The sequence below is a fragment of the Sparus aurata genome, chromosome 23, assembly GCF_900880675.1.
Source record: "Sparus aurata chromosome 23, fSpaAur1.1, whole genome shotgun sequence".
Classification (NCBI taxonomy): Eukaryota; Metazoa; Chordata; class Actinopteri; order Spariformes; family Sparidae; genus Sparus; species Sparus aurata.
Window position 1 is genome coordinate 5,823,296 of NC_044209.1, and position 14,083 is coordinate 5,837,378.

At 41.0% G+C, this 14,083-nt stretch overlaps 1 protein-coding gene across 1 annotated transcript; it reads left to right on the forward strand.

Annotated features, from left to right (window-relative positions):
* Positions 1-360: 360 nt before the first annotated feature.
* On the forward strand, positions 361-13,461 carry LOC115575130 (uncharacterized; the record flags this gene model as incomplete). The annotated part of the gene is given in 8 exon segments (XM_030406993.1): positions 361-523; positions 777-1,046; positions 1,761-3,025; positions 5,232-5,328; positions 7,620-8,009; positions 10,021-10,349; positions 10,351-11,218; positions 11,699-13,461. Coding segments are annotated over 8 exon segments (5,145 nt in total), but the record flags the coding sequence as incomplete, so codon positions are not given.
* Positions 13,462-14,083: the final 622 nt, after the last annotated feature.

The window sequence follows — 14,083 nt, forward strand, 5'->3', positions numbered from 1 at the left end:
TTTACTGAGTTTGAGGATATAAATACTACAGTTGTTGCTTTATTGGATGAAGATGAAGGACAAGCTGATCAGCATAACTGGTATGAACCAAGAACCGCACCTTTGAGAGACTTTGTTGAGAACACTGAAAACTGATGTGCTGCAATGAGGAACAAATACGCGGTTGAAAATAACGCAGATGAAGTACAAGGTGCAAACGAGAATCCCGGAAGCGAGCTTGGTCAGGATGACGTCAAAGCAGAGGACAGTGTATCTCAAGCTGGAACAGGTCATCATAGCAAAAAGAAGTCCTAAGTTGCTTCATCAACATCTACTGGGACTTCAATAGCCATAAAGGCAGCCGCAGAGCATGCAGCCCTGATGGCACGTGCAGCAGCCTTACAAAAGAAACAATCGCTGGAAAAGGAAGAGCTGGAGCTGAAAGCTAAAATGGAACAGCTTGCGCTGGAAACAGCTATTGCAGAGTCTAACGCAAAACTCAAAGTGTTTGAAAAACATGAGAGTGTGAAAGGGAGTATTCACAGTAATGCATCACGAAAGCATTCAAGAAGTAAGCCTAAAGAAGAGAGGAATGGTGCTATGTTAACCTCAAATGTTGCTGCAGGAGGACAAGCAGCATATGTTCCTGGTATGTTGGTGCAGTCCTCACCAGACACACAACAGAACAAACCTCGCGGCAGTAGTAACCCACAGGTGTCAAACAGTGAAAGAGGAGATGCTTGTAAAACAACAAACAAGGTCTTATCTCCCATCTAAAGACATTGCTGTCTTTAAAGGTGACCCTCTCACTTATAAATCCTTCGTCAGAGCCTTTGAGCATGCTGTGGATAGCAAAACTGACAGTGATCAGGACAAGTTGTACTACTTGGAGCAGTATACCAGCGGGGAGCCGCAGGAACTTGTTCGTAGCTGTGAGCATATGTCTTCTGACAGAGGCTACCATGAGGCCAGAAAGTTACTCCAGAAACAATATGGTGATGAGTTGAAGATAGCAAACGCCTACATGGATAAAGCTTTGAGATGGCCTCACATTAAGTCAGAGGATGGTAAGGCATTGAATGCTTATGCTCTTTTCCTGATTGGATGTAGGAACACGATGGATGACATTGAATTTATGGAAGAAATGGATAATCCCACGAATATGCGAGTTGTTATTTCAAAGCTTCCTTATAAGATGAGAGAAAAGTGGAGAATAACAGCATTCGAGATCAACGAGGCAGGAAGAGGACGAGCAAGGTTCTCTCACCTAGTCAACTTCATTGACAGACAAGCAAAAGTAGCTTTGGATCCTCTCTTTGGAGATGTTATAGAGAGTCCACAAACCTTCAAAGGAAAAGAAAAAGCTACAAAAGAGAGAAGCGTCAAGAAAACTGGACAAAGAGAGAGCATGTTTGCTACAGGTGTACAGGAAACAACCATGGAGGCAACTGCAAAGAAAAGCAGCCCATCAAAAGGTGTTCTAACAGCCTTTCAAAAACCCTGCTTATTCTGCCAGAAGAGTCATGCTCTTTCTGTCTGCACTAAAATTAAAGAGCTGACAAACACAGAACGGATAGACTTCCTGAAATCTAAGGGCCTGTGTTTTGGATGTCTTACTTTTGGGCACCTTAGTAAGAATTACAAGAAGAGACTCAAGTGTCAGATTTGTTCTAGATTGCATCCAGACATACTCCATGTCAAGAAGGAAGATGATAGTGCTTCAGAAACGGTGGAAAACAATACTGAGAACGACATAGTTTCTAGTGCATATTTGTCGTTAGGTCAAGAGTCCTGCGGAAACACTGGGGCTGGAGAAGAAGAATGTGTGCTTGCTGTTGCACCAGTTAAACTTAAGTCCAGGAAGAGTGAACGCTACGTGGAAACATATGCCTTTATAGATCCTGGCAGCACAGCAACATTTTGCACTGAAGACATTCAGAGGAAACTAAATCTCAAAGGAAAAAGCGCCCAGTTCCTTCTTGACACAATGGCTCAGGACAACTCTGATAGTCACAAGCTAATGAAGAGTGTTGTTCTTTCAGATCTGGAGGTGTGTGGTCTTGAAGAAAACACATATATTGAACTCCCAAAGGTGTTTACACACAGCCACATCCCAGTGAAGAAAGATAATATACCACAACAGGAAGATATTGCACAGTGGCAGTATCTGATAGACGTACGTCTGCCACATATTACAGCGGAAGTGGGAATGCTTACCGGTGCCAACGTCCCAAAAGCCATTGAGCCATGGCAAGTCATAAATAGTGATGGAAAGGGGCCATACGTAGTTAAGACCGCCCTGGGAAGGGTGATCAATGGACCTCTCAGAAGAGACAACGGCCCAAAAACAGACAGTGGTAAGCTGCACAGCTACACAGCTAATCGCACTCTCGTGAGGGATATAGAAGAACTGTTCGTGAAACAGTATAACACAGATTTCCCAGAACGAAGCTGTGACGAAAAAGAAGAAATGTCTCAAGATGATCGCAGGTTTATGCACCTGGTTTCAAGTTCAGCTAAGTTAGTTGATGTACATTATAGTCTGAGGTTACCCCTGAGAAATGAGAACACCAAGATGCCAAATAATCGCTGCATGGCTCAGCATAGAGCTGAAAATCTCAAGAGGAAGTTAAAGAAAAACCCAGACTTCCATAAAGACTACATAAAATTCATGAGAGACATCATTGACAAAGGCTACGCTGAGAAGATACCAGCCGAGCAGCTCAGCCGCAATGACGGCCGTGTGTGGTACATTCCCCACCACGGGGTGTACCACCCCAAGAAAAAGAAAATAAGAGTAGTTTTTGATTGCACGGCCACATATCAAGGTGTTTCACTAAATGAACAGTTACTCCAAGGACCAGACCTCACTAACAACCTCATTGGCGTCCTATTGAGGTTCAGAGAGCATCCAGTGGCGCTGATGGTGGATGTGCAGTCTATGTTCTATCAAGTGAGGATCCCGGAGGAAGACACAGATCTGCTACGGTTCCTGTGGTGGCCGGAGGGCGATCTAAACAGCGATGTGGAAGACTTAAGGATGAAAGTACACCTTTTTGGGGCTACTTCTTCACCCAGTTGTGCTTCCTACGCTTTGAGAAGAACAGCAGAAGCTGCAAAAGGAATTATGAGTGCAGAAGCAGTTGACACTGTGCTAAGACATTTTTATGTTGATGATTGCCTTAAATCAGTGGAAACAAGTGATCAAGCAGTCAGACTTGTACAAGAACTCATAGCCTTATGTGCCAGAGGAGGTTTCCATCTCACTAAGTGGTTGAGTAACAGCAAGACAGTCTTGTTGTCTATTCCAGATAATGAAAAGGCACCTGAAGTGAAAGAACTGGACTTGAGCCACAACACACTTCCAATGGAACGTGCACTTGGTGTGCAATGGTGCACAGAGACTGACAGATTCAGATTCCAGATGAACATGCAACACAAGCCTGTCACCAGACGTGGCATCTTGTCCACAGTAAGTTCTGTCTTTGACCCCCTCGGCTTCGTAGCGGCACTCATATTGGCAGCAAAATCTTGCGTGACCTGTGTCAGAATAAACACCGTTGGGATGAAGAGATTGAAGGTGGACATGTGAAAAAATGGCATGAATGGTTGGCAGATCTAGAGAGTTTGGCAGAGTTCAGCATACCCAGATGCATCAAAGCAGAAGAATTCGGATCCATACAATCATCACAGCTGCTTCATTTTGCTGATGCTAGCGAGGATGGATATGCTACTGCTTCCTACCTATTACTTACCAACCATGACAACAAAAAACACTGTTCTCTCCTAATAGGAAAATCAAGAGTAACACCTCTGAAACATGTCACAATACCGAGACTGGAACTGACAGCAGCAGTCATCGCTGTCAAAATGGACAAAATGCTCAGACAGGAACTTAAGGTCCCATTAGAGGAATCTGTCTTCTGGACTGATAGCACTACAGTGCTCAGATATCTGACAAATGAAAGTGCCCGCTTCAAAACGTTTGTAGCGAACAGAGTCACGACAATAAGGGATCATTCTCATCCTAACCAGTGGCATTATGTGAACTCAGCTCTAAATCCAGCAGATCAGGGCTCTCGAGGAGTCAAAGTGGAGAAATTCATGAAGAGCAAAGTCTGGCTACATGGTCCAGCTTTCTTGTTGAAGCCCGAGATTGAGTGGCCAAAACAATCGCATGAGAAAGAATTGACCACAGAAGAAGATCCAGAAATCAGAACATGTGCTAGAGTAAACATGACCAGCACACAAGAGAGTTATGATGCGATCAACAAGCTTATTGCTTACTACTCAACATGGCAATGACTAAGAGGGGCAGTCGGATGGTTTCTCAGACTAAAGAAGATGCTAAAGCTACTGAAGGACAAGAGAAAGGAGCTCAAAACAACAGTTAGTCAGTCTGAGAACAATCCTGAAAACCAGAACAAGCTCATTGCACAGAAAATGAAGAAGTTCAAATCAACATTTTGGCAGCGTCTGTTGTCACTTGAACAGTTAGTTGAAGCAGAAACAGAGCTAGTACGAATAAGTCAGCAACAAGACTACACGGAAGAAATCTGTGCTCTAAGTAAGCATGCTCCAATCAAGAAAAAGAGCCAGATCTACAGACTTGACCCCATGTTGCAGGACGGTATACTAAGAGATGGAGGCCGGCTTCATAAAGCTGCAATGCCACAAGAGGCTAAACATCCAGTCATCCTCTCTAAAAATTCACCTATAGCCAACCTAATACTGCAACACATCCACCAAGAAGTCAAAGTGCACTGTATGCAGAAGACTCACTGCTAAAGCTGGAAAACAAAAGATGGCAGATCTGCCTGAACATAGGCTACTGCCGGATCAGCCACCCTTTACCAACGTGGGGATCGACTTCTTCGGCCCATTTGAGGTCAAACGTGGAAGGATCTTTGTTAAACGTTATGGTGTGATTTTCACTTGTCTCGCTGTGAGAGCTGTTCACATTGAGATAGCTCACAGCCTGGATACAGATTCCTGCATTAACGCCATCTGACGGTTTTTATGTAGAAGAGGACAAGTAAAAAGTATACGCTCAGACAATGGAACAAATTTTGTTGCAGCAGAAAAAGAGCTGCGCAAAGCATTGGAAAGCCTGAATCAGACCAAAATACAGAACAATATGACAGAAAAAAGGCATCAAGTGGATTTTCAACACCCCGGCAGCCTCACATCAAGGTGGCATATGGGAAAGACAAATCCGTACTGTAAGAAAGGTCTTGAACTCTGTGCTACAGCAACAGTCACTAGATGATGAAGGACTCCTAACCATCATGTGTGAAGTCGAAGCCATCATCAATAACAGACAGATAACACTCTCCTCAGATGACCCTGGTGATGTAGAAGCCTTAAGACCTAATCACTTGTTACTTATGAAGACACAACCCAACATTCCACCAGGAGTCTTTGACCAAGATGATCAGTACGCACGACGGCGATGGAGACAGATGCAGTACATAGCTAATCTTTTTTGGACTAGATGGACAAGAGAATACTTGCCACTCCTTCAGGAGCGACAAAAGTGGCTCACACCACAGAGGAACTTCTCGCCAGGAGATATTGTACTGATAATAGATGAATCTGCCCCTCGCAACTCCTGGAATATGGGTCGAGTAGTAAATACATTACCAGACTCCAGTGGTACGGTGAGGCGAGTCAGCGTGCAGACTAAGACAAACATACTGGACAGACCTATAACCAAACTGTGCCTGCTGAAACATGCAATGTGAACAATTTGAATGGAGAATGCTAATAAGAGTTGATGTACAAAGTTGTTCATTTGTTGTGTATTACGATGTACATGTAAGAGTATATTGGATATTATGTCGAATGTTATACGGCTCTCATGATTAGTAATGTTTGGTAATTGTTCTGCATTTAGCATAAGCAATTAGGGGCTGGAAATGTAAGAGCCATATTTATACTGCTTACGATATTAAGAAGTTTTCCTTTAAAAATGTTGAACTGCTCCTTTAATTACGCTGCTGATGACATCACAGCCACTTGGCTCTCAGACTAGATTAAGCAGCCCACGGAGCTACACAGTTTTTTGACCGTCTAATAGAGAAGAATTTTGTAACTTTGTTTTTTGCTTTGGTTTTAAGTAAAATTCTTTTTGAACAGAAGTTACTGCCCTCGAAGATTCTTGTGTGTCAAGCTTAATAGCCAAGAGGACTGCTTAATAATAGTGGTAATATGGTGAAGTAGGAGTGGACAAAAGATTGCCATTACAATGTGGCTATCCCTTTTCATCTTCTTTTACCATGCTAAAAAGTTTAAGGTAACAGGGTTGCATGCAAGTTGTGGGACACTTGTTTCTTACATAATGATACTTATTTAAAACATTATGTTTTATTAAAAAGATGTTTCCCCATCTACAAAATACATCTATGAACAAAACAATACAAAAGAAAGTAGATTTAAATGTCATTTTGACAAGAGAAAAATAGCATACTAGGAGGTACTCCAGACTTATTTGGTATTTTCAAAAATATTTTCAAATCATTTTTTCTCTCAGTTTATTTAGAGTTGGTCTCTGGACAAGTAAAATTTACACAACAACTGTATGATTTTTTATTTTGTAAATTTATATTTGAAATTTCATGGGTAGGATGTAAAATGTCCTCCAATTTTACAGCTGAGATCAATCATTTAAATATGCAGAAAGGTGAAAGAAGATTTAAAACGTTAAAATGTTAGTATAGTTTTAGTTTGTTTCTCTTATTTATCAGACTTATTACCTCCTCCAGCACAAGGACTGGCAGCCCTGCCCCTGGGGCACGCTATATCAGAGTTGACAAAACTCAGGTCAAACTGGCTCAAATTTGCTGGGTACCCCCAATGAGGAGACTTTTGGTTAGGGCTCTGTTAGCATTAAATTATTCTCTGAATATTTAAGTGCTTTCATCCTCCCAAAATGTCACCATCAACTATTTTCTTCAGTCATGAGACTGAATGAATTGATTTGAAATTTATTAGAATTGATTTATATTGGATTAAGTTAACCTTGTGTAGGAGATAAAAGACTGAAGGTGGTACCCCTTTTCACGAGTGCTTTATTAATCTCAAGTGATTATTGAATTAATTAATAAGTAGTGTTTCTCCTACAATATTCATTCTGCTAACGTGTCTTTGTCTGTGCCTTGTTTGTAGTTCCTACAGGCAAAGCTTAAGACATGGTGGTGGGCCATAATGCTGCTCCCAGCAATGGTGTTGTGTTGTTGTTTGGGTTTGTCAGGTCCACCATATTCAGGACTGGGTCTGACTGTCCTAGAGTCACTTTTAGATTGGATCCCTTTTATAATTATGTTGGCCGGTTTGCTGTGTGTTTATGTCAGATGTGATCCAAATTTTTAGAGGACTTAATAAATGATGACAGTGTTAGTATCATGGAAAGGTGAGTGATAGATTACATGTGATGAGGTAAATAAGCAAACTAATGTTGTGTCCTTACATTCACAAAAAACCTGTATCCTCTGAAACGTAGCAGCAGCTATAATTTATTGCCACCTAACAGTGAGTCAAACTTAACTGTGTCATCCTGCTAATTAAAACATCTGAGTATACAGTATTTCCGGTATTGAATTCTGTCAATAAATAATTGATTTCCTGCCCTATCGTTCCAGTGTCTGAGCTGAGGGTTGTTCTGCTGGGGAACCGCTGGTCTCAGAGGAGTTCAGTGGGGAACTTCCTACTGGGCGAGACAAAGTTCAACACTGAGGAAGAACCAGACCGCTGTCTGAGCGTCAGTGGACAGTTAGAAGAGAAAAAAATAGTTCTGATCAACACCCCAGATCTGCTGCATCCCAACATCTCTTCAGACAAACTGACCGAACATGTAGAAACCTGTGTGAAACTCTCTGATCCTGGACCTCATGTGTTCCTGCTGGTTCTACAGCCTGAAGACTTCACTGAGGAACACAAGCTGAAGCTCTGCAGAGTCCTGAAACTCTTCAGTGATCAATCATTTGATCATTCACTGGTTCTTATATCACCACCCAGAGTGGAGAGTCCAGGTCTGATGGACAAACACATTGAAGATCCTCTAATACAAAAAATGATCAAAATGTGTAGATGCGGGTTTCCGTGGGAGAAGAACCTTAAACCTTCACAGCTGTTAACATGGTTGGGTCAAACTGTAAAGGGGAACAGTGGAGGACATGTCAGCTGTGATCTGTTCGAGGACGCAACACCCTCTTTACCAGCTAATCATCAAACCCCCAAACAAAAGGAAACAAAGACATCTGTAAAGGGTACTTTAAAAGCTGGTAAGTGCAGAAACAATTCTGACTATGAAAAATCTGTTCACACAAATACTCTTCGATACATTAGACCATTAAAGTGAAACTCTCGCCAAAATGCAACCTAGGCTTTTTTTGTGAATGTATATGAGTCAAACCTTCATGTAAACGCATAATTACGACAAAAGAGGCACTTTTAAGATTTACCATATTTTCACGTGGGTCAAGCTCATTTTCAACAGGAGAGCTAGGGGTAAATTTACAATAGCATCAAAATGGCTATTTTTAAAACACAAAGAAGGCTCGACACAACATGAAACTTTGCTCGTAGTATCACCAGGGTCTCTACACATGAACACGAGCATTGAGAACATTGTTTGTGTACACAGAGTTTACTAAAAAGAGAGTTTTTGGACAACTCATGTTAACAGTAGCTTGTTCCATTAGGCGGCGTCCTGGCAGCAGAAAAGTTTCAATCTCCAAATGTGACGTAACATGGGGGACAGTTAAGGTGGAACTCTCCTAAAGCTTAATTCCATATGAACGCACGGATAATTAGTTGTTTTGCGGTTAGCGAAAAACAATATTGACCTTGAAGTTGAAAAAGGAGCCTCATATAAGAAACAGTACTAAAATCAAAAGCCGGAAAAGTCAGTGAGATATCACGTGAATAGTTGTTGCTGGAAGACAGTAGTTCCACCTTAACTCTCCTCCAGGTTACGTCACATTCGGAGATCAATACTTCTCGGCTGCCATGACGACTCTGAGCAGAACAAGCTACTGCTAACGTGAGTTGTTCAAAAACTTTCTTTTTAGTAAACTCTGTGTACACAAACAATGTTCTCAATGCTCGTGTTCATGTGTAGAGACCCTGGTGATACTACGAGCAAAGTTTCATGTTGTGTCGAGCCTTCTTAGTGTTTTAAAAATAGAGATTTTGATGCTATCGTAAACTTGCCCGAAGCTCTCGCATTGAAAATGAGCTTGACCTGAAGTGCCTCTTTCGTCGTAATTATGATTTTACACGAAGGTTTGACTCATATACATACATTCACAAAAAAAAGCCTAGGTTGCATTTTGGTGAGAGTTTCACTTCAAGTGGCAAATCAATGTTCTTTTTTAATTTTATCTTTTTACAGGGTGGAGTGTGTTAAAAGGAATCACTGATAAAGTCTCTGGAAAAAACCCTTCGACTGACGGTAAGTAAATCCATCCAAGTGTACAGTGATGTGTATTTTCTCAAACATCAACCCAAATACGTTTCACAGTTCTTTTACTACTTAAAAGCAATAAAATAAGATAGAATACAAAAATCATCTGAAATCATCCCACAGGTTAGTATTTAGTTAGTCTTATCTTAGTATCTGTTACATTCATTTGGCTACTTTGCATTTCTAAATTAAATGTTAGGATAATTGTAATTCTGCCCTTTCCTAAAATTCAGATTGAACATGTGTACAAATTGTTTAAAATGAACACCCATCCTCCACATCCTCTGCTCTGCTTGGAAAAAACAATATTTACTGTAATGGCATTGATAACTGCCAAACGATGTATTTAATGAGTATGGCCGCCATCACATCTTCTCTAAAATGTAATTTCTTATGTTAAACAGCTGTATATGAACATAGCTTGGATAATTATGAATAATATAATAATGATAGATCACAATTTAACAGAAACTTGACATTATGGATTGAACATGAACATTGGCAGAATTTGTTAATGAAAAACTGTTGTGTCATAGTCGGTTTGTCATTTTATCTACCTCTCTGTTGTATTACAGCATCTGGACTAAGGGTCGTGCTGCTGGGGGAAAATGAGGACAAACAGACAAGACTTGGTAACTTCATCATCGGGGGCCAAGCTTTTCATCACCAAAAGACCAAGAAATGTGTGGCCACAGGAGAGTGGGGAGGAAATCCTGTAACTGTCGTGAAAACTCCAGACGTCTTCAGTCTGTCTGAGGAGACCGTGAGAGAAGAGATGAAGAGGTGTGTCAGTCTGTGTCCTCCTGGACCAAATGTTCTCCTGCTGTTAGTGAAGCCTTCTGATTTCACAGAGAAGAACAGAGAAACACTGAAGTCCATCCTGAGTTTTAAAGCTGAGGCTTTTAAAACATTCGATGGTCATCGAGATACATGAGGGGAATGAAACAACTGCCTCTGTGAATCAGCTCCTTAAAGACTGTGGAGGAAGACGCTACAGCATGTCTGAAGAAAACCACAGCTCATTAATGGAGAAGATTATTAGCATTGTCCATGCAAACAAAGGAGCCTTCCTCACCTTCAGTGAAGAGACCATCAGATCAAAGTCTGAAGACATCAGACCAGCTTTAAACCTGGTTCTTTGTGGGAGGAAAGGAGCACTGAAGACTTCAGCAGCTGAGGCCATTTTAGGTCAGACAGAGTTTCTTTCAGTCTCAAACTCACCAATGTTTGTTCAGAGTCAGGGAGCGGTGTGTGGACGTCGGGTTTCCCTGGTGGAGCTGCCTGCCTTGTATGAAAAAGCTCAGGAGGAAGTGATGAAGGAATCACTCAGGTGTATCTCCCTCTGTGATCCTGAGGGCGTCCATGCCTTTATCCTGGTTCTACCTGTGGGTCCCCTCACTGATGAAGACATAGGAGAGTTGAAGACCATCCAGAACACATTCGGCTCTCATGTCAATTACTTCACCATGATTCTATTCACTGTGGACTCAGATCCTACAACTAAATATCCCGTTAAGCTTCTTAAAGAGAACAGAGACATCCAGGAGCTCCTTCAAAACTTTGGAGGAAGATACATTGTTCTCAACATCAAGAAAAAGCAGCAGATCCCAGAGCTGTTGGACAAGGTGGATAAAATGAGACTGAGACCCTACAAAGACAAACCATGCAGCTACACAACAGAAACATTTGCAGTTGCCCAAATAGAAAAGAACAGACAACTGGAGGAAAACATCGCCACACTGCAGACTGAACTGAAGGACCTGAAAACAAAAAGTACCATCAGCGGTAAGTTCTGTAATTTTTAAATGTAAATAGAACGGATGTAACAAAACCAAATTTCACGATTTAAAAGAAATGCTGCGATGCCGCATGGGACTGTGACGATACCTACCAGTATGAATACATTCTATTATCTCTCCCTCTCATTGTATTGTTCTGTTTGACTGCTCATTCCAACAAGACCTGCCTCTTCATTAGTTTGATTCTCAGTGCTTGACTCAAACTGTTGGCTGTCACAGACGCTCATGTCTGTTTTCTTCTTTTTTTTAAAGACATTTATTAAAGACAATATGGTACCGTGAGTTTTGGGTATTGTTACATCCCTCATAAAAAGTAATGAATTATATTCTTTTAAATAATATTTTCCTGTGCTAAATCATTCACTGGACATTAAACAGTCTATACTCCCACTGTGATGTTTCAGTAACTTCATGTCTTTATATTTCACAGGTGCTGATGAAGAACAGAGCCCAGAGTGTCTCAGGATTGTGCTGATAGGGAAGACTGGCAGTGGAAAGAGCTCTTCAGGAAACACCATTCTAGGAAGAAAGGCGTTTATAACTGGTTTAAGCCAAAGTTCAGTCACCAAATGTTGTCAGAAAGCACAGAGTGAAATTGACGGTCGTCCAGTCGTTGTGGTCGACACTCCTGGTCTGTCGGACACAACTCTGTCTCATGAAGAGGTTCATGATGAGATGGTGAAATGCATCAGTCTTCTGGCTCCAGGACCACATGTCTTCCTGCCGGTGATAAAAATTGGCAGATTCACACAAGAGGACAAGGACACATTAAAACATCTCAAGAAAGCCTTCGGGAAGAATGCAGAAAAATTCACCATCATTCTGTTAACTGGAGGAGATGAACTGGAACGTAACGAGCTGTCCATTGAAAAATACATCGAAAAGCAATGTGAGGATTCCTTTAAGAAACTGGTCACTGACTGTGGAGGAAGATACCATGTGTTTAATAACTACAGTAAAGACAACCCCATGCAGGTCAGTGAGCTGATCACCAAGATCGACACCATGGTGAAGACAAATGGAGGCAGCTGCTACACTAATGACATGCTGCAAGAGGCTGAGGCAGCGATACAGAAGGAAATGGAGAGGATCCTGAAGGAGAAGGAAGAAGAGATGAGGAGACAGAGGGAGGCGCTTCAGATAAAACATGAGGAAGAAATGGAAGAAATTAAAAAAAGAATGGAAGAACAGAGAGCAGAAATAGAAGAGAAGAGAAAACTGATAGAAAAACAACTTAAAGAAAAGGAAGAAAACATCAATAAAGAACGTGAGGAGAGAAAGGAAGAACAGCAAATTAGAGAAGAAGAAGACAGGAAGAGAAAACAACAGGAAGAAATGCAGAAGCAGCAGTGGAGTCTAAAAGTTGAAGCTTTGGAGCAAAAAATAAGATCGGAGTCGGAATCCAAGGAGAACATTTACAGAGAGCTGAAGGAGAACAGAGAAGAGATGAGAAAAGAACGAGAGAACTGGGAGAAAAATCAAAAGGAATGGTGGGAAAAACGTCGTCAAGAAGATGAACAGAGACAACAGAAGGAACAAACAAGACTCAGAAATCTGAAAGAAGAATACGAGCGAGAAAGAAAAGATGAAGAAAAGAAGAGAAAAGAAAAGGATCGAATCAGAAGAGAACAAGAAGAGAAAGAGAAACAGCGCATTGAGGAAGAACAGAAAGCAAAAACTGAAAATGAGAGAAAACTGAGAGAAAAACAACGTATGGAAAAGGAGGAAAACATTAAGAAGGAGCGGGAGAAAGAAAAAAAAATAAGAGAAGAAGAAGACAGGAAGAGAAAAGAAGATGAAGAAATTCAGAAAAAGGAGTGGAAACAAGAAGTTGAAGCTTTGGAGCAAAAAATAAGATCAGAGTCAGAATCAAAGGAGGATATTCAGAGAAAGCTGGAGGAAAGCAAAGAAGAGATGAGAAGAGAACGAGAGAAAGAGGAGAAAAAACAAAAGGAATGGTGGGAAAAACGTCGTCAAGAAGATGAACGGAGACTACAGGAGGAACAAATGAGAATCAGAAAACTGCAAGAAGAATACGAGCAAGAGAGAAAAAATTATGAAAAGAAAAGAAAAGAAGAGGATCGAATCAGAAGAGAACAAGAAGAGAAAGAGAAAAAGCGCATTGAGGAAGAACAGAGAGCAAAAACTGAAAAGGAGAGAAAACTGAGAGAAAAACAATTTAAAGAAAAGGAGGAAAACATTAAGAAGAAGTGGGAGAAAGAAAAGAAAATGAGAGAAGAAGAAGACAGGAAAAGAAAAGAAGATGAAGAAAATCAGAAAAAGGAGTGGAAACTGAATGTTGAAGCTTTGGAGCAAAAAATAACGTCTGAGTCAAAATCCAAGGAGAACATTCAGACAAAGCTGGAGGAGAGCAAAGAAGAGATGAGGAGAGAACGAGAGAACTGGGAGAAAAATCAAAAGGAATGGTGGGAAAAACGTCGTCAAGAAGATGAACAGAGAGAACAGGAGGAACAAATGAGAATCCGAAAACTGAAAGAAGAATATGAACAAATAAGAGAAACTTATGAAAACAAAAGAAAAGAAGAGGATCGAATCAGAAGAGAACAAGAGGAGAAAGAGAAAAAAGACACGAAGGAGAAGTTTAAGCAAGAAATGGAGAATCTGAAGAAGATGCATCAAGAAGAAGCCAGAAAGAAAGCCGAAGAGTTCAATGATTTCAAAAAGACAATGAAGGAGGAATCAGCAGCTTTAAAGAAAGAACATCTGCGTGAAATTTGTGACTTGGTGAAATGTGTGAACAAAAAGAAAGCAAATCTAAACAAAATTGATGGCTTACTGAAAAAACACGAAAAAGAAATGAAGGAGCTGGACACTGAAG